The sequence below is a fragment of the Acyrthosiphon pisum genome, chromosome A1 (assembly GCF_005508785.2).
Source record: "Acyrthosiphon pisum isolate AL4f chromosome A1, pea_aphid_22Mar2018_4r6ur, whole genome shotgun sequence".
NCBI lineage: Eukaryota > Metazoa > Arthropoda > Insecta > Hemiptera > Aphididae > Acyrthosiphon > Acyrthosiphon pisum.
The window spans coordinates 148,315,799-148,339,915 of record NC_042494.1 but is presented as its reverse complement, the minus strand read 5'-3'; the positions used below and the strand labels follow the sequence as shown (position 1 = coordinate 148,339,915).

General features: G+C 36.5%; 2 protein-coding genes across 2 annotated transcripts; one reads left to right on the top strand and one right to left on the bottom strand.

The window, feature by feature from the left end:
- The first annotated feature begins 5,374 nt into the window (after positions 1-5,374).
- Positions 5,375-16,277, top strand: LOC100161337 (protein naked cuticle homolog 2-like). The gene is made up of 5 exons (XM_001952154.5): positions 5,375-5,812; positions 11,059-11,261; positions 11,355-11,453; positions 12,256-12,668; positions 14,654-16,277. Exons 1-5 carry the CDS (start codon positions 5,758-5,760, stop codon positions 15,153-15,155), a joined length of 1,272 nt encoding a protein of 423 aa, XP_001952189.2. The 5' UTR covers positions 5,375-5,757; the 3' UTR covers positions 15,156-16,277.
- A 957-nt stretch (positions 16,278-17,234) lies between these two features.
- On the bottom strand, positions 17,235-23,858 carry LOC100569360 (facilitated trehalose transporter Tret1). Its single transcript, XM_003244786.4, has 4 exons — positions 23,597-23,858; positions 22,624-22,759; positions 21,791-21,976; positions 17,235-19,161 (listed from the first exon to the last, which is right to left on the bottom strand). The coding sequence occupies exons 1-4, from the start codon at positions 23,630-23,632 to the stop codon at positions 18,077-18,079; spliced, it is 1,443 nt and encodes a 480-aa protein (XP_003244834.1). The 5' UTR covers positions 23,633-23,858; the 3' UTR covers positions 17,235-18,076.
- Positions 23,859-24,117: the final 259 nt, after the last annotated feature.

The window sequence follows — 24,117 nt, the reverse complement described above, 5'->3', positions numbered from 1 at the left end:
CTTTACGACACGCAGACGTGGAAGTGGTTCTATATTTCTATTATATTTATATATTATATTGGTAATAATACATATATTGTACACTATATTATCGTTGTCGTCTATTAAGGAAATTTGGACACTAAATCTCATTTAAAACCTGCGAAGAAAAGCAGAACGTCCAAAATTATAGCGGTATATTTTGAATATTATGATGCAATTTTCTTACTTCAATTTTTAAATGTTTTTTTTAATAGTTTTAGAATAGAAGCAAAATGGAATTATTTGTCATTCGCGATTTGCTTTATGCTGCATATTTCCATTGATTTATATTTTATAGATACTATAGTTATTTAAAATCTAAAAGCCTCCATATCTTCTATACCCATAATCACGTGGACCTATTATTTCTAGTAATCAAGTTAAATAACTCAATAAGCTACTAGTACAAATTTTTGTTTTGATACGTCAACATTTTCAGAAAAATTATTTGCTAAATAATTTACAGTAGAAAAGAGAAGTTATCATTCGAAAAACAAAAGTTTGTATCTCAGCAAGGGCGAAGGCACTTCTACAGTAGTACGTCAAGAATTGGAAAGTATGATCTTTAAGTGTAGATATTTAAAATTCAAAAATTCCGATTTTGAATTACTGCACATTAATAAGATTATAAAGGGAAAAAAATGAAAATTCGCATGCTTGGAAAATCACCCTGTATATCAATAATCAATATGTCCAGGCTATCATCTACTACAACCACATAAACTACCAACTAGCTACCATACCTATATGTTTATAATATTTTGATGTCTGTGCTATATCTTATATAATATGTACTATTATTACTATAATTTAAATTAGAATGACTGAGAAAACCAAAGTTATACTTTTATTGTAAACTAAATAATTTTTGATAGATGTATTCTCAAACAACCCGATAGGTACCACTTTTAATGGCTTCGAAATTTTTTCGTCTATATATAAAGTAACTATTTTTATTTTGGAATTTAAATTATTAGTGAAATGTAACGTAGCAACTTACTTATTTGATAATCACGTAGTATAACAAGTTGTGGTTCTACGGCTGTAAGGGTTAATTTACAAATAATTTTTGATATTTAAAAACATCGCACGGAGCTTTAAAAAATACTTCTTATTTTATAATACTGGCTACTGCTAAATATGCATTTTTATATTTATAGTCAAAGTCAATAAATATTTTGAAAATATCATTATGCAGTAGGTTTATAGTAAATAATAAAATACAAGTTATGGTGAAAGTTACAAGGGAATAATTTTAGCTAATATAATATAGGTATATTATAAATTACAAATATTCAAATTTATCAACATTTTAACATGAAATGTTTAGATTTCTATAAGAATAACTCAAGACTTATGAAGAACCTTATATTAAATATTCAAACTTTAAGTGATAAGATTTAAAATGTTGGCAAAAACTGTGTTTGCGTAAAAATTTGCATTTTAATTTTTTTATTATACCCTTTAATGTCTAAAATATTAACTAATCCCAATGAGCTATACCGGAAACCACTCTCAAAGTTGAAATATAAAGTATTTTTTATCAAAAGGTGACGACACACAAAAAAAAATCTCTGCTTCTGAGATTCTGATCTAAAAGGTGCATAATAAAATTCATAAAATATTGCTTCAGACACTACAATAAATAATTATCAGAGAATTTCTTATAGATGTTTAATTTATTTTTAAATGTTTTAAAGATGCACTGATTGTATTTAATTTTTAAATTATGCCATTCAACCAAGTTACTGTTATAATTATATTAGTTATTACGAGATTAAATTTAATGTTATTACGCCTAAAATATAATTATATGATAACATTGTGAGTAAAGAAGGCAAATAAAAAACATTAAAAGTTTAATTATTGGAATTCATTAAGCAACAAATTCTAGGAATATCAATCATTCATAGATACTCGTAAGTAATAAAACTTGTTGAAAATAGGTAATTTATTAAATATTATAGTTATAAGAACTCCGAACTTGGTAAATTATTATTTTTCAACTAGCATCACAGATCATTCGTTAAATTATTATTATTGAGGGGATTCAAAAAAATGTTATGTATTTAGCTATTACATAGTTACATAATATTATAATAATGTATCATATTATATGTAATGATCTTTCTTATAAAAAAATTAAATAATATATACATTTGTCATTTATGAAGTACCTACGACCACCTTATACCTATTCCTATATGGCTATATAATATACGTTGCGCAAATTTCATTCATAAATCATAATACCTAAATATACATATGACTATACGAGTATATAATATTATGTTCGCTAAGACTATACATAATGTTATTTGAATAAGTATATTCATTATAATTTATAACACATATTAAATTGAATAAATTGACGTATTTTCATAAAACTATTTTTAACTAAAAATTCCTAAAACCAAAAATCTGATGTATTTTTAACTACAAAATAATTTATACATTTTCTTGTTTTTGAAGAAAACCGATTCTGCCAAAACCTAAGTTAGCGTAAAAATTCTTGTTTACCTTAATATTTTTCTCCTGATTATTTTGAAAAGAATTTTTAATTTTATACAATAGGTAGGTAGTGTAGGTACCGACTAGATTATCTATAATTCAATACCTACTTTCCTATACCAGAAAATATTATATTGAAGTTGAAAATCAAATCATTATTTCTTCTAGAAATCGTTTACACCTACAAAAGAAACGCATATAAAATCAAGCTTCTCTTACTACTTAGTAGCTAATAAAAGTATTTAAATTTTTTTAATCATTATTTTGTATTAATAATTACATAAATTAATAAAACAATATGCTTTGGAAATGGATAAAATTACTTGTATACAATTAAAAATTATTACTTTGGATTTTTAACATTTTTCAAATGTCATTGTAAAAATCTATTAAGAGCCTTGTATTAAATTTTCAAGTTATTTTACCCATCAAATAAAATTTTATTGACATTCATAGAAAAAAAAACTAAGAAACTTGAAAACTGAAAACAGTATGTCCATAAACAGTTCAAACAAATCCAAAATTGTATTGTGTATAGAAAATGCTAAACAATGCTAAAACATAAACAATCAGTGAAATTTTCATGTATCTACGGTCATTTATTTTAGAGTTACACCAAAAATAAAAATTGATTTTGTCAAAAACCAATTTTGCGTAAAAATTCTCGGTTTACCTTAATATTTTTTTGTTTTCCTCGGTGCTTTTGAACACTAATGGGGATATGGGATTTTTACCTTTTCAATGCACCAACTAGATTCACTTTCCCATCAAGAAAGATACTGAAGTCGAATCGAAGCATTATTTCGAATACTTATAAGTACCTAATAGTAAATAGATATATCATGTTCACAGAAACAAATAAAAAAAGAGACACATCATTTTAAAACCAATACATTCATCGCTTCACTCAGAATCTAAAATATAAGTTAAAAAAGTGGGTAAGTGGATGTCGCTCCGCTGTACAGTAGGTTACAAGTGGGTCATTGTATAATGGATTATATTAAATTTGAATTCTATGATATCATATCATTGTATACGAAAAACGATTTTGAGCAGAGACGGGTTGTCAGTCTAGATATTTTATATTGTTATTATATTTTTATTATAGTCTGTAAATTGAATCAAGATTATAAATTACTACAATCGTTATTTAAATCGTTATCTTTATTTTTATTTTTATTCGTTTCTATGGTGATAAACAAAACGTTAGAAATTAAAATCCCATTTTTAGCGGTTTTTTGTAATTTTTCAGTGGTTTTTCCCGTGGCATTAAATAACTACTGAGAAAATCGAAAAACAACCTCTCCAAAGTACCATCTTGATCCAATTTTCTAAAAGATAAGATACGATATTGTTGAAATCGAAGCATTCCTTCTATTAAAAATTTTGTATACAAAAAAATAAAAAATAAAACACCATTGTAAAACCATTATAGATCCCTCACTCCGCTCAGAATCTAAAGAAACATCATTGTAAAATCAATACATTCATCGCTCCACTAGTCCGCTCAGGATCTAAAATACTGAATTGAACTTGAATGAATTGCGTCGAATAAAAGCTACGAAATTTGGGATTTTTTTATGTATTCAGTATTCACATAGGTAGGTACCTACTTTTTATTATGCTACTATTTTCATTAAAATTACAAGATTTATGAAAAACATAAAATAAATCAAATTTATGGGCATTAGAAAAATAAAGTAGCAAAACTGTCAAAATAACACTAAAAGTATAATATGCAATATAGGTACGTTTTATATTTGAAATCCTTGACATCCTTGACGCATAAAACAAATGTAATGTTATTTTTATGGGTATTTTATAATTATTAGCAAATGCTAGGTATATAATATTACTATAATCCTAGTCCGAACATAACATATTATAATATACCTACTGAAATATATAGTAATCCACAGTCCCTCCAAGTCCTAAATCCTAATATATTGTGTACTATATATTTAATATACCTATGCTCGATTTAAGCTATTTAATATTATATGTACATATATTATTAACATATAGCATCCCGCAGAAACCGGATCGACTATACGATTTCTTACACGCGATTATTTTGCCGGTCATAATAATAATAACTCGTCAGTACTCGCGGTATATATGAATAATAATAGTAATAAACAGATTATACCGGCTGCAATATGTACCTATATAATATTATAATACCTCTTCTCTTGGGCCGGTTTTTTACGCATATATACCTATCATAATTTGGTGTGAAATCAACTTTTGAGTCGATTATCTCGCTCGCCAATGTATATGACGTATAGAGAGACCCACCAAACGAAAAAGCGCGTTCTAAATAATAATAATAATATTGTTGTGATATAATATTATTATTATAATCGCACCTCCCAACTCCTAATTATTACCGCGCGCGCTCGCTCTCTAGCGCATGGTCGTCGTCCCGTCGTTTCATCGGTATAGCTAGGTAGGTATACCTACCTCGCGGACTCGCACATACAGCTCGCCGTACGTCATGCCCAGCGGTATACCGGACAGTGTGTTTGTGTGCGTGTGTGTGTGTCGAGGAGCGTAACGTATAATAATCGTAAAAATAATAATGGTAAAAGTGAAGAAAAGAATGGGTACCTTTATATACGTATACATGTATATATAAAACGTGCTGGGTAATAATGGACCGAGAAAATAACACGCACACAGACTAGGTATATAATATGTACCTACGCACACATGTGCGCGCGCGCGCGGTATCGTTTCAAAGAACGCTCGCGCGGGGCCCCCGGAACGGCCGTCACAGTATTATCGGCTGGAAGGCGGGCGGGGGGGAGGGTTGGCAGGCAGGCATTCCGTACGGCGGCGGCGACGGCGACGGTCCGACGAGGCCCCAAGGATGAGCGAGTGTGTGTCATGCCGTACTATATAGACGGTCGCCTTGCCGATGTGCCGACGCCACTGCCGCCGCAACGGCACTACAACGGCAGTCGCCCGTCAGCATTCGATCGAGTATAGCGTGTGCGTTGTTTGGCGTGTGTTCGCCTCGTCGCGAGCCGTGTATGCGTTCTCTTAAGCCGGGTTTTATCGTTCGTTTTTAATATTTTCAAACGTTTTACTTTTGAAGTGTTTTTTTTTTTATTCGTGACTTTCGTTTCGAACCAATGACGAGAGGTTTTCTTCTGTCGTCGTTAATTAATCTTTTTTATTAAGACATTTTTCTATTTGGTTCGCGCCACAGTTACCGTCTTCATGGGACTGGCCAAAAAAATGGAATGGCTAAAATGGATACGAAAATATTCTACAGGTAAACATTATTATTTATTACTGTTTTTTTTATTACCGTCGACGTGTTTCGTACATCGCGTGGGATATTTCCGGTAGGTTTATGGAGGTATATAATAATATAGTCTCCATCTCGCGCGCGACGATCCATACGACGCACGTTCTAAATGTTCTTACTATAATATATATATTACAGAGTATAGGTTATAGGCACTTACCCCTCACTCGTTAAGTACTCACACGTTTTATGACACTTGTTTAACGGTTGTTTCCGCCGCCGGCTCTGTTTATTATCTCGTCATCGACGCAGTAAAGCTTCATTATATAACGGGTTACGGGGGATGCCGCGGCGAAAAAATGCACCGCGTAGGACGTATACTACGCGGGACCGAAAAGGCGCCTCGCTTAAAGTTTCACCAGCAGCGGACGTGTACGATTTCGTTTAACTAAAATGTAATATAACTTTGTCGTTTAATTATATAGTATAGGTATTTTATACTATACATAAGTATCGATATGTCATTGTATATACACGGGTTGTACAACACGAGAACCTATGTCTCATGTATTATTATTATTATTATTACTATATACAACGCGTGTGAGTATGTTTTATTTGGCGCGCACGATTGTTGTGACACGCAATCGCCGCCAACGGTCAGCGGCAAATTGCCGTCGAGGGTCGATGAACCACTACCACTAACCACTACCGCGGCGGAAGACTCGACGCGATGCGTGTGCAGCGTAACGGACGAGACGAAAAGCCACCGACGCCGCCGCGAAAAATGCAACCGTCGCATTAATTTGCTCAGATTTCTAACGTAATACAAAAAAATTAATGACGAAAAAAACGCCAGCACTCGGCGGGGAGTCCGTGCCTCCTCCTCTTCCTCAGCTGTCTTTGTCGTATTGTCGTCGTATAATATGGTTTCGTCGATCACGAATCAATTCAATTCCGTCGTGTGTAACTTGCAGCGCGATCGATCCATTGCATACTTGCATAGTATTGTACACACATCGTTTTATATTATTATTATTATTATTATTATTATTATTATTATTATTATACAACAATACAAGAGAGAAGAGCTGCAGAGACGGCACGTTAGACCTGCGGTTTTTTCATCTCTGCTGCAAAGGAATTCAGAGGGGCCCGCGTGTTTCCTTGGAAATGGGATTTTTTTCTTTCTGCCGCCGACGTCACCCCTCACCACCCCCCTGTACGGTCCTTTCGCACAACAACAACAACAATAATAATATAATATAATATAATGTTTTCCATCGCTCCCGCTGCCGCAGTATCCAGCTGGCTCGCACCATTGTGATGCCGCGCGCCCCGGGTCTCCCGTGATTGTGAATCGGGTCCCGGCATAGATTTATACCGAAGACGCACACGCACATGCACACACACACACTCGGTGAAGGAACAAACACGGAATGTTTGTGGGTGGTGCAGCGCCGCATGTATATCGGCGGGTCCCCTTATGCGACGGCGACCCACGCCTTTTTGTTTACATGTTTTAGATTATGTATAGTGTATTTGCCCTCTTCATCCGTCGTTCTCTGCAGTCTCACTCTCTCTCTCTCTCTCTCTCTCCCCCTACCCCTCCACCACGGTTGCCACTCCGGAAGTCTGCCGCCGCCGTCCGGCTTTCGTGTTTGTGTTTAATTTCTCCGCGCTATATTGTATTATACTCATATACGATGTACCTACTCGTATAGTATACATCGCCCATTGTCAAGTCCGGTGTATGCGCGCACGAAAATCGTGGCGAAAGGGCTGTGCCGAAGTGGGAAATCTATTGCACGCGGACGTTGTCCACCATAGCGAGACTTTCGATGTCGAGCGGATAATATAGTCTTCTGTCTCACTCTTGCGCGCGTATATCATTCATCGGAGTGGCGTGTTCGAACTTGGACAATGTAAACTAAAACGCAACAGTGAAACGGGCCCTATAATCGGCTATAGACGATGTATGCGTGTGCGTATTTGGTATTTTTGTATTGTGTAATATACGCGGCCGGTCATCGTCGGTCGGTCGGCCGTACTTCTTGGAACTCGGACGGGCCTCGCGCGCACCGTTTGGTTTTTATCTGCCGACATTCCGAGAACCGGCCCAATAAACAACGTTACAACGGTCATCATCGTCTCTCCGCGCCGCCTTACAGTCATTTCGTGTGCGCGTGTGTGTGCGCGCTTGTTTGTAACCGATACGACGTGCCGACGGTCGCGTCGACGGCGTGCACGGCACCCACCACTCAAATTGGTCGGCAGGGAGGTGGCGCGGGGATCGAGTTCCCGAAATCGTTTCGGGCCCTTTTCGTTGTCCGCCGCATTCTTGCCTCTTGGGGCGCGCATTCCGTGCGTCCTTTTTCCCCCTTCTTTTTTTACCTCTGCGATACGGACGGCCACGTATTGACCGCGCGCGTAGAATGTAATTATTATTATTTAGAACGATGATAATAACATTAATGTTTGTGTTTGGCGTTATCGACGATGTGATATTATATTATTACTCAATACTTAATTACATTAGGATATACATATTATGATATAATATTATTATTATTTTTTACGGGTTCAAGGACGTCGGTGTCGTGAGGTCCGCGCGTCGTTTTGGTGCCAATTCTTCGCGGCGGCTGCAAACACGTGTTATTTAGTCGTCGACCAGAGCTAAAATTAATCGCTACCGTGTTTACACCGCAGTAGGCCAATATACATTATACGCATATATCATACAATAATAATAATGACGTTACGAGCCCGAAAAACATCAGCTCCTTCGGCCGTCCACCAACCACCCTTCGCGGATATGTTTGATTCTTTTTTCGGATTTCCTAATGTAGGTTTGGGGAGGTACGCGTCTGGAATTCGTGAAAGCATAATAAGCAACAATAAATATTTCCTAGCCGGTCGAAGACTAGGACGACGAGGTGTATCCGTATAATATAATACATAATATGACGTTATGTAGGTAGGATAGACGCGTCGGTCTTTTTTTCAGTTATTACTTATTCGTCGTGGCCACAGTACGCGGACGCGCGACCGCGTTTTACAATCTCCGGGGATTGACGACCACGATAAGTCCGAGCGGTTTTTATCCTCCAAAAAAAAAAAAAAAAGTATATAATATAATATAAAATAATGACGTGTCATGTGTTATGCGTGCGTTGGAATATATACGAGGGGGAAAAATATATATATATGGTATATATAAGGAAAGAAAAAAAAGAATATTACCGACCAGCCGGCCGGCGACTAATGTTATGTCGGCGGCTCCGCCTTGTCGGTACTCTTTGTAGCCAAGAGTCAAGGCCAAGATTATATATCTCAACCAAGGATCTCTTCTGAAACGTTGTTGCCGCATGTTGTTCGTCTCTCTCTCCTTCTCACACGGTCGTCCTACCCTCTCGCTCAGACTCACACACACATACTCACACTTATATTCGGTCCGTTGCCCGTAGATGATTGTAACGCCGTCGTTCGCGCGCGCGCGCGGGACAGAACAATACTATGAAAACGTGTTATTAGCATATTATAGAAATCCGGTTCCGAAAAAAATCGTAATAATAATAATCGGGATCGAATAATATTATATATATTATTTTTTTTTTCGTCTATTTTCCCTCCACCCCCACCAACGGCTAAATAGAAGAAAAGATATCTCTCGAAGGTCGCGCGCATAAAACCCCGTCCCCTCTTCTCGACCACTATTATGATAATATTACGTTTGACGTACGCGTGTCAATTGCGCATGCAAGCCCAGCAGTGGTAACGTATTGCAGTAATATATTATAATATCATTTTAGGTAACCGTATTTTAACCAATCTTCATCGTCGTGACCTAGGCTAGCGGAGTCGGCACGAAAATGATCGAGAAAAAAATTACTCTGGCGCGCGCACACGGCACACCGTATATTACAACATATGCATATATATATAATAAAATAATATAATATTATTCTAGTTTGTGCGTCTATTGTTCTGTTATGTTTTTTATTCGGTAGAAACGGCGTTTGTGTGTGTGTGTGTGTGTGTGTATGATGCGAGTTGAATCGGCCGCGGCGGCTTCGGCTCCGGCTGCGGGAGAGAAGATGGATGGATGGATGTGCTCGGCGGTACGTATCAAACGTTCGCCGCTCTCGCCTCCTCCGGTCTACGTCGCCGACAACCAAACCGGTTTCGTTTCCTCGACCGCGCGCGTTTGTGTGTGTGTGTGTGTGTGTGTTGTTGTTGTGCCGTGTGGTTGTTCTTTCGTGCGTGTGTGCGCCTCTATAATATTATCATCGTCGTCGTCGTCGTCGCCACTCGCCACCGCACTCTCACCTCTCACAGCTCGCTCTCTCCATCTGTCTATTTCTTTTCCGCCCCAGCAAACCCCTGCATCCCTTTCTAGCAATCTTTTCGTTTTGAACGTGTGCATTATTTTTTCTTACTCAATAATACACTCTCCCGTATTATTCATAATCATATACCTATACATTATAATAATAATAATAATATGAGCACACGATTTCGCGATGACTGAATGGTGTCAAGACGAAATTAATATACTATATACATTGATACATTAAAGACGCTACACTGTACGTCAACCATGTGTAACATGATTAATATTTAGGGAAAGGAACAAAACATACATATGTCGTAGTCGGGTTTGGGGCACATTATATTATATTAATATTATAATAATTATTATACATATTATATAATCGTATTCCTGCTTCGTTTTCATCAACCTACCTTTAATTCTCCGGTCTCGCGAATATAATAATATAATAATAGGCACGTCATATTATTATGTACACCACACTCATTACAGTCGTATTGTCCTCGTCCGACTTGCTATCCCCACCCGTGTGCCACTCGAATACTCGATGTATGTTTTATATATATTGTACTCGCACTGCAGCAAGCACGGGTCGAATAGAACAGAACTGGTTCTTACCCTAAACCGCGTAGCGTTTCCTCTGAGCGGGAGAGAATGAAAACGGTGGAAAAAAAATTTAAAACTAAACAAAAGCGTATATATACACGCCGCTGCCGCTTTTTTGATGATGTGTTTCACCGCATCCTGCTGGTTGTAAGCGGCGGAGATGTAATACCAGATTCTAGTTATTAAATATTTTTAATTAAAAACCGCCACTCTATATATACCTATGCATTATACATACCGTATATATACGCGCACGTAAATTTGTAAATTATGTTAATGTCTTTAAGTGGATTTTAATTGACATTTTTTTCCCCACTTCCCGATTTCGCAGGTATCCTGGACACGAAAACTGGTAGCATGGAAACGTTAATTGATTCGGCCAGTTCGAAGACCATCAATTACGCTTATACCTCCTCGGTAATTGCTGACGATGAATTCATTAACGCCGCCGCACCCCCACACCAGCGTCCGATGTTGCCACCGCCACCACCTACTTCACAAGTTTCGCCGTCGCCGCCACAGCTACCTAACGACGTGAGTATTCCGTCCATACGTATTAAATATTGTAATGTTTTGAATATTTAAAGTTTTTAAATCTAAAAGGATTTCTTTATAAAAAAAAAACAGGTATACGATTGCTGCGTATCGCTGGATGGAATACCCATCAAACACGAGTTTCAGTACACCTTCTCCGACACCGACGGTCATGGAAAAATCACCAAACACGTAAATCTCCCTTTCTATATTAATATATTATGTTATAATATGTACACAATGTTATCACGTATTCTACAGGGAGTGGCATGATGGTTTTCCGGGTTCAAATCAACCCTAAAATTATTTGTTTCGTTTATCTGATAGTTACACATTTTACACACGATTTTTTTGTATTTTGGTCGTAAAACCCTCCTTAAAAATCATGTTATGTCACATTGCCACCACTGTATGAATCCGTAAATATTGTTTATATACTTACAACAATTTTATTATAATATATACTCTGAATGCAACATAAGGTATACCTAAATTATCTAACATGCGGTAGGTACGTTACGATTTTATATACCCTCAAAATAATAAACACATTATAGTATATAGTCCACCGCCCTGACTTAAAAGATTCTAAATGGAACGCATTTAAAAATAACAAATCGTTCCTTCTGATGTTTGGCAACGCAATCAAAGTAGTCCACTCAAACCGTCTGTGAAACTTCTCATATAGGCGCGACAACAACGGAATCTCTTTGTTTTTGCTCGTCCGCCTTTGATCTTCCAATTAAGACACATTTCACTGTTTCTCGGACACATTGTCAGTTAATAGTAATATATATTAAATATAATATTATGTAATTCCTCGAAATCCCATTGGGGACGTTTGAACCTTCGCTCTTGGCAAACCGTCAAATCCATTATTATTATTATTATTTTTGGTTTTCTTAAATTTTTTATAATGTCGTACTCGTCTCCGTATTGCCATCATATTATATAGTATATTTAATAACGATTTTTATATATTATGCTACCGCAGGATGTCGAAGGACTAGCTACGAAAATACTCGAGTCCATGTACGGTACGACGTTGAAATTCTCGGCGCGGGGCCAGCGAACTGTCAAAGTGACGCTCAACATCAGACAATCGGTGGCGGTGGTCGTGGACGGCACGACGACGGGTACGCCGTACCGTGGCCACCAGAGCAGCCGCGAGCGCAAGACCAAGTCGGACAGACATCGTGGCAGGATAGACACTACCGAATATGGGAGTGTCGACGATGCGACTCTATTGGAGCAGTCAGGCTATCCTTCAGTTTACGATGGTGCCAAGGGATCCTGGCTGCCGCACCACAGAAGTGCCAAGCTGGGCGCACAGCGGTATAGGCGCGAACAACTGATCGAAATGGTGCAGAGGAGTCTGGCGGAAAACTTGAGTTTTCAAAATCAAAGGTATGTGACGTCATGCAATCGTTTATTATATGAGTCGACCAGTTGCAAAAAATGTATAGCTGTATGCAAATGTAAATGTTATAGGTGATGTGGATAATAACAATAATAATATCTAGTACCTAACTAGTTACGTCCAAACACAACAGTAAATAAAAACATAGTTGAAATTACTTGAAACTATTATTTACATACTATTGGTACTTACCTCACTCTTACATTGGAAATTAAATCGAATGTTAATAGGTCAGCGTTTTAAAACGTGTTTTTACAGTTTTCTATGAGATGACCAATTATTGTTTAAACTATGGCGAAATATCGATTTTGTGAAAATGAACTTACCATATAGTATAGGTAATATCTTTTGCAACTGATTGATTCGTATAATATAATTTATAATAATACTAATTCGACAGTTAGAATTTTATAGCGACTGTAATAATATAATAACAAATAATTAAAATAATATTATTATAATGCCATATTTCGATTCACGATTGTCGGTTGTGGTATTATTAACTAGGTATTATGATCCGTTATCGACAGACTTTCGGAAATTTGATGGCACGCGCGTATTAATTTATCGTACGAATTTTATTAGTCGATCAGTCTGACTAATACATATTTCCCGACTAGTGGCGGCACTCATTTTTCACAATACGTAATCGCGCGATGTACATAATATTATTATATTATTGTAAATAAATCAAAACTATGCGAACGGGCCAGTAGAGATTACGCGCTCAAACCCCGCGGCGGCGGCGCTAGTAAATAAAATCATAACGTCGTCGTCGCCCGTTTATTATAATTTATAATGTATGTACGCCGCATATACAATAATAATAATATATTGTTGTATACAGTTATACTACGCAAGCGAGGCCGACCGGTATATATTATGTGCAGCACGCACGCTGTATACATAATAACCGTTCGTCGGGTCGCGAAAAAGGAATTCCGCGTGTATACCTCTATATAGATCGCCGGACGATTATAATAATATTATATACCTATCTTTTTAATAACGTATTGTAAACGTTTCGCCGGCACACACAATGTGTGTGCACGCATGTGTGTGTGCATTGGACTCGGTCCAAATCCGACACTCTCCAAAGCGAGCCGGCACACGTGACGACGAAAGATGACGCCCGTGCGCGTATGTACCCGCGGAGTTTCGAGGGCGTAAATACAATATTATTATTTATAGACGGTTTTGAAATTTAAAATGATAAATTTCACCGCTTCTTCCGGAACCGGAAGTCGAAAAATATCTATCGCCGTGAACTGTTCTCGCACTGCAGCAGAGCCCGCGGATTTGTGTCCAACAAAACGCCGTAATAGATCATATTACTATGCATATTATGTACATACCTACAAAATATTACCGGCATCCGATAACGTTATCATCATAATTCATAATATTAGATAGTATCGCCAGCTATACGTTATACTAGAGTTGTTGGACTTTAACGACATACTATACGTATTAAGATCCGAAAACATATCCAAAATAAGTAGACTACATGTTTACCGAAATACTTAAATATATTATTATTAATATATTACTATATTATAGTATTAATATGTTTGTTTTTTAAACATAAATTTTATCGAAACACATTTTTTCCCTTAAAATAAGGTCCTATGCACACTTCCGTTAATTTAGAGTACCTACTTAGTGGGTTTTTTTAATGTGCCATGCGTATAATGCAGCGTTTGATGTAGCAAAACTAACATTTTAGTCGAGATGGAAATAATTTAATATTTAACCAAAAGTACACTATTCTATTCAACGCTGTGCAGTGTGCACACTAGGTCACTCGGCTATAGATATTTTTTATTATAAACAATCGACTCGGAGAAATATGCAAATCAGTAGTTTAATAATATTATATCGACCTATTAACTATTATTTATACACGCACCACGAGTGTTCGGCATTATAATATTAAAACATTTTTAAAACCATTTATTTTTTATGTTTACAGGAAATCCGAAAAGCCGGCGGAGGTCGTTTATCACAGACCACGGACGAAGCGTCGCCAGACCGGAGCCCAGCCGGCCAAGGTAGCGTGGAGCCCGTACGACTTCGAACCGGTGGCGCACGTGCCTTCGCACCAACACCACCACCATCTCCAGCAGCAGCACCGACAGCACGAACACCTCAAGAACGTCAGAAGTCAGCGGCACCAGTTGTACAGTAACGATGTAACGGCCGAGGAGCACCACGGGGTCAAGTATTCGTCGGGTCACTCCCGCCAGCACCACCGGACCACCGCGGTAGTCAGCGGTAGCAAACTGCAACAGTCGAAGGACGCGGCCGCGGCCGCGACCGCGGCCACCACTACCACCGCAGCCGCCGCCGCTCAAGAGCAAACCAAAAACATCGATCATCAGCGGTACAAACGCGCCAAATTGGCGTCCAAGAAGATCCATCATCACATACACGAACACCATCATTATCATCACTACGACTATTACATCGTTTGAGAGAAGGTGTGTGTGTGTGTGAGAGAGAGAGAACAACGAAAAAATCCGTTCAATTCCTTTTCATCCTGTAATTAATTGTCACAACATTATCATATATTATTAGGTATATACTTACATATTGTATACATATACATTACATGTTTGTGTTTTTTACGAGCATGTTTGCTGCGCTGCACTGGACCAACCGGGTCGGCGACATCAACAAAAAGCTTTTTTCCCAAAAACTATATAGATTCCTTTTTTCCCTATCCAATCGATCAAATTATAAAGAAACAATACAAAATAAATCCATTACAACATTCATGTTCGCGGTTGTACGCTCGCCGGCGTTTATATATATATTATATATACACGCACAGTGCCAACTATAATTTATTTTTATTATTATCATTATTATTATTATTATATTATTATATTATTATTAGGTAATTTTTTTTTTTTTAAAACGCATTTGTTGTATATGCGCCTATATAAGGATTTCGATTATGATATGTGTGCAAAGCAAAGTTTTATTTGTGTATCATTGAAATATTATTACACGTCCTGTGATTTCTGCAAACGCGGGGTTTTTACCTCCTTTTCCCAACACAAAAAACAAAACAACATCACGCGATCAAACTTTGAGGCACATGTACATAACTATCTGAAGTATTTGTGAATGTGTTTAACAGCCCAATAGTTCCTTTTTTTGTATGTGTACTATTATTATTGTATTTTTTTTTTTTCATAAGATTTAAGTTTTTAAACGACATCGATTGTAAAAACGTCAAGTTAATATTATGTGAACAAAGACTAAACATTTCTTTTCATATTATATCGTACAATACCCGCCGTCGCTGTAACACCTGCCGCAGGGCTGCAGTTTTTTATTTTTATTTTTTTAAATTATTAACGATTTTAATATTATTAATTGTATATGTATGCTATAATATGATATTATGCTCTGGCCGTACACTGGCTGTAAATCGATATGGCTAATATACGAATTGTATGCAAAACAAAGAAAACCTGCGGAATTTCAATTTTACTTGTGTAAATTGCGACTGCCATTTATATATATTAAAGTTTTTTCACCATTGTTCAACCATAATATTATATCATATTAAAATCCGACAAACAGTATATTATATGTTATTGATTATATTAATATACCCAGCTGCTGATCCATCCATCCTTTAGCGATTATCCATACAAAATCCTGCAAATGAATCTGTCTATAATTTATTAGGTATATTAACTCAATTTTTATTAAAATAGAAATTTATTAGTATTCGATATTGATTAATGTGAGACTATAATATAACTAAATAAGAAGTGAGCTTGTATGATTTATATACTGATATGATGAATTTAAAATTATTTAGTATCATGTTATAGTTGTTTTTTTTAAATTTTGAGTGAAAATTTTTACTACTTACACAAAATTTAATATCGAATAGTGATATTGTAAATTAAAATAGTTCAAATTTTCATTATTCCAGTAACAACTGTCAACAATTTATTATTATAAAACACTTAATACTTTATATAGATTTGATTTAGTTGTATATGCTTGAATAACGTAGGTAATAGGTACCTAACCTATAATCTATATATAGGTACCTTGTATACCTACCAAATATATATGGATGTTTAGTTAATATATTAGAGCAATCTTATATGTAAAGAAATATATAACATTGAAATTAACTATGTACACTTAGCGTAGCTTCCACACATTTCCTTGCCCGTATTATAATATAATAATAGGTCAAATTTTTCACGGACCACGACTTAAATTCACATATAGAAATCAATTTTAATCATAGGCACAAATAGCGTTTGAGATTTGGTGCGGCCAATATAGGGCCTTACTTTGATAATATTGAATAAGCTTAAAACAAAATGTAGGAAATGTTTGAGAGGGCTGTGGACATTTTTGGGGGGATTAGCCCTTAAAGCCCCCTCCCTATTTGCGCCTATGATTTTAATCTATATGCTATAACTTTAAATTGTAATGTTGGTTTATTGCAGTATAAGATATCTGTAACGTCAACTGTATTTTTAATTTGTAAAGCTTGATGAAAAATAAGCTCAAGCGTAGGTACGTCAGTTTAATGAAAATCTACATACAACATAATATGTAAATATAAAAACAAAAATCAATATATCGCAAGAACGTATACCACCTCTAAAATAGTACCTATATACGTACATAGACATAATTTTATAATAAATATATAAAATTATATTACACTAATAAATTACAGAATATATATATATTATATTATATTTCGTTAAAAGCTATAATTTACATGAAAAAATATTAATTGCTTTACAAAATGTTATTTAAAAGTAGCACTGAACACTACGCACGCATATTAATTACACAATCATTATATTATTTACTACAAAAAATACTTACACTTATATATACATAATATATGGTACACTGTATACGATATTTTAAATATTATTTACATGGATATAAAACAGACTTACAGACGTACTTTTATTATTACATTAAATTGTAAAAAATGGAACAATTTAGTATTGTACCCAACTACAACGCGTTATTATGTACACTGACCTGGTCGGTATCGGGGAAGAAAATATATGTAGTCATTACGTGGAATACGATAATAATTATATTTTAAATCAGACGTGATGCATTTATTGTTGTTATGACACAATCGTGTATTAGATATCAAATAGTATTGCGGTGACGCGTCGTCGTCACTTGTCGTGCTCATACCAAAGTAAAAAATATATTTTTAAATATTCACCGTTTCTACAGTTTGATTGTGTAGAATAGGCAATTTGAACTCTATTATAATATTATTTTTTGAAATGCCGGCTACAGAACTAAGTAATTAAAACGACGACGACGATGACTAAAATAATACTTTAAAACCGGCTGTGAAGCTGCAGTGGGGTCGTGTCTAGGGTATTTGAGGCTTGACTATCTTCTTGCGGGCCTTGTCACTGGACGACCTGAACCCGTCGGTAATCTCGTTTAGCGTCTTGCCAGTGGTCTCGGGCAGGACGAACGCACCGAACAGTGAGGTGATGAAGCACGTGCACGCGCACCCTGTCCACACAGCCCGGATGCCGAACATGTGTACCAGCATCGGGTACACCTTGATGGCACCGAACATGAGCTCGTAACCGCACGAGTACATCACACCGTTTATGGTCCCCTTGACGGCCATTGGGAACATCTCACCGCACGCGCTCCACGGTAACGGCAGCACGGCGAACATGGCGAAGAACACGTAGAACATGAACGGCACGATCAGCAAGTCGGTAGCTGGCGGGGCGGACACGCCGTCGAACGCGTACAGGTAACCGACCACGGTGGACAAGGACACGCACATGCCCAGCCCCGAGACGGTAGTTAGCGTGCGCTTGCGCGCCGATTGAAACATGAGGCTGACAATGGTCCCAGCCAGTCGGGCGGCGCACAGGTACACGGCGGCGGTCATGCCGTCGATGGACACGCGGCAGTCGCGCATCACGTCCACCGAGTAGAACAGCAGCACGTAGAACCCGGACGCTTGTTGGCAGCAGAAGAACGCGAAGGAGGCGAGCATGGGCTTCCAGACGGTGGGTGAGGTGTACGTGCCCCAGCAGCTCACGTTCGTTTCCATGATCGCGCCAACCGTCGAGTCGGCCCGAGTCAACGTGGCCATGGCCGCAGATGCGCAAGGCGGTGGTGGCAGCGTTGGTAGGTCATCGATGCGGTCCAGCTGGAACCCGAACCACTTCTCGGCCAGTCGGGCCTCCTCTTCCCGCTTCCGGGACCGCAGCCACATGGGCGTGGACGGCACGAAGAACGGCGCGACGAAACCGATCACGCACATCACGGCGTACACGGCTGCCACCGTGCGCCAGTGTAACAGCGCGCCCAAGATCGCGGACGTCATCAGACCCAAGCCCACGAACAGTGTGTAGATCAACAGGAAAAAGGGCCGGCTGTTAGTCGGGCTCGTCTCGGCTATGTATACGTAGATCACGCCGCCGGTACCTGAAACACGACACGGATGAGTTTTATATTATTACCGTTGTGGCGTTGTTCTATATTGTTGCTATCGACATTTTCATTTTGGTGAGATATTCAAAAAGTTAAGCGTATTTATAGTTTATTAATGTGACCTTCCGACTCCATGATCGATGCGTGAAGAGCCACCCTCAATTTTTACTTATATAAATTAGACAAATTTAAAAATTACTTATGAAAACATCACTGCTATAGAAAATAATTTCTACGAGGGCGCAATCCACTCACCACCCGACCAATCGTAACTAAAATATATAGGTACTCAACTGACGTACTTACATGTTGTATTTAGTTGTAATTATAACATACAGGGTGGATACCTATAGGTATATATATAGATTTCTCCTTAAGTTAAGGTCCTGAACTATCAGTACGCAGCGATATGCTGAGCAAACGGATTATCGTCGCGTGTAATATATATATAATACAATAGGTACAATAACAATAGTGACAAGCGTCATCCGATCTTCTCACAATGAAATATAATAATATATTATAATTTATAGGTACTGGGTAGTGGGTATCCCGACATCCCGTTATATTTATCATATATTATTATTATTTTGTTGTATTATAGTATATACTCTATATTATACAGTGCCGCAAATCTCTCACGTATCGGCTGCGTACAACAATACTTATTGTGACTTCGTATTACAAGTCGTCCTCCAACAATAATAATAATAATATGTAATAATAAAATAATCCGACCCGTCGGATTACGGATGTATCCGTACACGCCTATAAATTATATGGCACACAAATAATGTAGAGGTCGTCATATATACGTCGTCTAAGTATTATACGTGCCCCAATCGGGATTTGTATCCTCCCGACATGCGGTGTCTTGACTATATATATATAATTATTATGTACATGATATATACCTATGTATATGTCATCGGACAATATATATAATATATTGAGCTCTGCTTTGATGTACGGGCGAGAGGCGAATCGGATATAATATTATATATTATTTTGTTTATCGCCTAATAATAAATCATAATATAATGTGCCTACAGACCCGAGAGCTGCGCACTACCTACGAATAAACGATATATACCTACTACAAATATATATAACGATTTCGTTTTCGTCGCGAAAAGGAAAAACGTGCTCGTTTGACCCAAAAGAACAACAGCAGGTCTGTATATGAATTCTCACTTTATATGCGGTTTACCCGCAATTCCGAGCATCCGGAGGCCGCTATTATATAATATTTTATACACAGGGACAACGCCGTCGCCGCACAATCTTCGTTGAACATAATAAATATCATTATGCCACTGACATGTGCGTATGAAACACGGTCTCATATTTATATAATGCGACAATAGGTGACGAAGAAATATTTGTTGGGATCCGAAATGTTTCTCAGTTTCATGTTCCTTCGAGGAGGACCAGTTATCGAGAAGGTTCGAACGAAGACAAACGAGAGCATATTTTATAATAATCTAACTACTACCTACACTGGCTATTAGTAAGTTATTACCAATATAATAATACATATCTGCATGAGCACTGAAGTACAACAACTGTGCGTGTGTATGATTTCCTAAGTATACAGTAGTAAATGGCTAGAACAGACAGGACATCACGTGCACCGCAAAGGTGACCGGGATAGAGGTTATTATAAGACTATAAGAGGGCTAAACGTGCGCAGACTCTAGTTACAGGGACAGCATGAGATTATTCGGGCACATTTTCGATTTCTTCGGGCAGTACGTCTTCAAATTAGGTTACGTAAATTCACGCTGTTTACATGCTATTTAATGCTAATATTGCTAATTATTGTGGAACAGAAAAAATATGCAGAATTTAGATTTTTTATAATTTTAGAGGGGGTGGCTGTTCTATATGCTAATCATTGGGGAAATAAATCTCATTTAAAACCAACATTTCTATGATGATGGTGAAGGAGCTGTAGAAACGTTTCTAAAAATTTTCTAAAAAGTATACAAAAATAGTAAGTGGGTATTATATTAACTAATTATAATGCACGATGTACATTGTATATAATTTGTATAAATATGATTTTATGGAGGTAAAAATTCATTGAGGCCCATAATTCGGTATTTGGTAGCCACGGCTGCTCAAAAAAGTTAAGGTACTTCAGGGACTGCATCTGCTGCTGCGGGTGCACACGCCTATGTTAAAAAGAGACTGGTGGAACATAACATTTTACATTGGTGAAGAAGTAGTTATCATTGACTAATTAGTTATTTCAAATATTAACCCTAATGAGAAAATAAATAGTAAAAACTTTCAGGTATATAATACTATAACAGTATATAGATATTATGTATATAGTGTTTACAGGGAATCCCCGTTAAAAATCGTTTAGCTCATTATTATTTTGAGAGGTACCTATTATGAGTATTATGTATACATGCTAATATGACATTATTATATCCGTTCACTAAATTAGTAATAATTGCAATATATTAGCAAGCCAACCAAAATATAATGAGTAGGCTTATGAACTTATGACTCACAAACAATGTCGTTAGAGGCTCGTCAAGTGTCAAGTCATTTCATTACGACTATAATATTATCGTCTGTATTAAATTACTTTATAGTAATACGCACTCACCTGTAGCCAGTCCTGTCAACAGTCTGCCGATATAAATGTCTTTCAAGCTCTCGGCGTTGCTGAGCAGTGACCAGCTGATTAGCAGGGGTACGTACGTAAGCTGTAGCGATAACTTCCGACCGAACCTGTCGGACAAATAGCCGAACACCAGCGAACCGATGGGGGATAGCAGGAGAGGAAGACTTGCTGCAAAAAACCCAAACCGATTATAGTTCACAATACATAATATTATATTCTCATAGTATCCGTCACTTATATCACGACATAATATTATATAAATATTACATGGGCTTAGTCCCCCAAAATAATATTAGACTCAGAGATGAATGTATATATGTTTTTACATTGATGTGTATATTGGGTTTTATTGTGTCATGAACTCTGAACTACCTACCGAAAGGTGCTTTTTATAGTAGAAAAAATTTTCCGATCTTCAACTTCATAGGAAAATTTCTGATGGAAAATTACCTCTAGTTTATATTTTGGGGACTCCCCTCCCAATGGGGAGTCAAAACTCAAAATTAGAAATTTCTTTTAGAATTTTTTTTATTATTATTTTTAACTTGTCTGAAGAGGACATTATTAATGGCTGCAACTATATTTATAGTGTATACGTATTTAGTATTTAATATTTAGTACTTACTATATTATAATTTATAACTTATGATAAGTGTATCCAAATATACTACAGTTTTAAAATTTGGTGAGTATACTAACGATAATTTAATTCTTATACTAATAGTATTATTGGATCGGTACACGAATGTTTTTGGATGCAGTTGTCGAAAAATTACATTTTATTGTGAGGGGCGTCTCTACGAGTTAATACATACCTATCCAGGACGCTTGGTCGGCGTCGACTTTGACGAAAGCATCGGGCAGTTCGAGCTGCGGCAGTATGACTGCTGAAAATCCGTACACCCCACCGATGATGAACTGTTGAAACGACATAACGCTGGTCGTGAAGAACTGCATAAAACGTATAAACACAAATAAATAATATAACTTGATGACTTAGCGCAAGAAAGGCCAATATCAAAAACTAACCATAGTTTGGTTGTTGGGAAATATAATTTTAAAATCTATCCATTTTTATATAATCACATCGGTCAAATAATCTCAATTTTATCAAAATGCAACATTGGCCTTTATTCTTGCACCAAACAAAATAAAAATATAACTATTTCTAAAACGTTACAGATTAAACTCCCTTAAAAAAAAAAGTGCACTTTAAACGGTGCGATAACGATCGTATCAAACATTAACAAAATTACATTTATCTATAAATTAAAAAAAATATACTATCGGTGCAGGATAAAATTATGATCTGTATAATATAGACACCGCTATTACCTATATATTATAAGTTTTTCGTCACACCAAGGTAAGCGTATAATGTATATATAAGTTATAATAATTATAATTTATAACACAACATCATAGTTCTTAAAACTTAAGTCAAAAAAGTAAAATAAATATTATTACATAACCAGGTATCGTTAATGTGATATTGAGATTTACAAAACTCAGAACAGTGGCATTTACTTGACAAAAAAAGTTAAAATTAATCTGCAGCTAATAATAAACAAACGTCAAAACTTGATTATAATTTTTTGAGTACCTGTAAAGGTTCGAGAACCCACATATCCCTAATACTATTTATATTCGTAAAGCTATAACAACTTAAAAATTAATAGACGACAAAAATATGACTGTTGGGGAATTTTGAGACGTTAATAATTTTTTTTTGGAAAACTGCACTAACACAATACTATTACGCATAATTCGACGTCGTGATTTGCTTACCAGTTTCATTTCCACAACGGATATTTTGTTCAACATTTTGGACGAAGGCGGTGAAACGGTATGAATATTATAATGCTGCTTCGGTGATACGCGAAGACCCTATGTGCGATAAAAAAAAATACAAATGTGGATACAAATAATTGATGGCGCTTAGGTACTCTAAAACTTTGGTAGCGGATAGTTTGCGCGCGTTCTTTTCGGTGGCGGCGGTTTCGCGAGAAGAATGCAAAAAGAACACGCGACGCGTTCAATTTTTATAACCACATCGATCAGGTTGAACAAATCGTGACTGCGATAACGCTTTAATCTCTGGCTCGTCATTATAATATTCACAGTTGTTGTAGGTACTAATGATGAAGATAATTATTATAATAATAATAATATATAAACGTCATAGGATCGTACCTAATACACATTACACACGAAAGTTGTTGATAGATTATCCCGCGAACGTATGTTATAATATTATTAAAATAATATGAAGAGTAGAACCTCAGACGTCGTTATCGTCGAGTGACGTT

What these genes read in the sequence shown, in the direction of transcription:
- LOC100569360 (XM_003244786.4), bottom strand. Translation starts at nt 23,632, where the DNA reads ATGTTGAACAAAATATCCGTTGTGGAAATGAAACTG. An exon ending in CCGTTGTGGAAATGAAACTG is followed by an intron (nt 22,760 to 23,596) that starts GTAAGCAAATCA and finishes CGTTTTATGCAG; the next exon opens with TTCTTCACGACCAGCGTTAT. An exon ending in CGACCAAGCGTCCTGGATAG is followed by an intron (nt 21,977 to 22,623) that starts GTATGTATTAAC and finishes GGTTTTTTGCAG; the next exon opens with CAAGTCTTCCTCTCCTGCTA.
- LOC100161337 (XM_001952154.5), top strand. Translation starts at nt 5,758, where the DNA reads ATGGGACTGGCCAAAAAAATGGAATGGCTAAAATGGATACGAAAATAT. An exon ending in CGCCACAGCTACCTAACGAC is followed by an intron (nt 11,262 to 11,354) that starts GTGAGTATTCCG and finishes AAAAAAAAACAG; the next exon opens with GTATACGATTGCTGCGTATC. An exon ending in TTGAGTTTTCAAAATCAAAG is followed by an intron (nt 12,669 to 14,653) that starts GTATGTGACGTC and finishes TTATGTTTACAG; the next exon opens with GAAATCCGAAAAGCCGGCGG.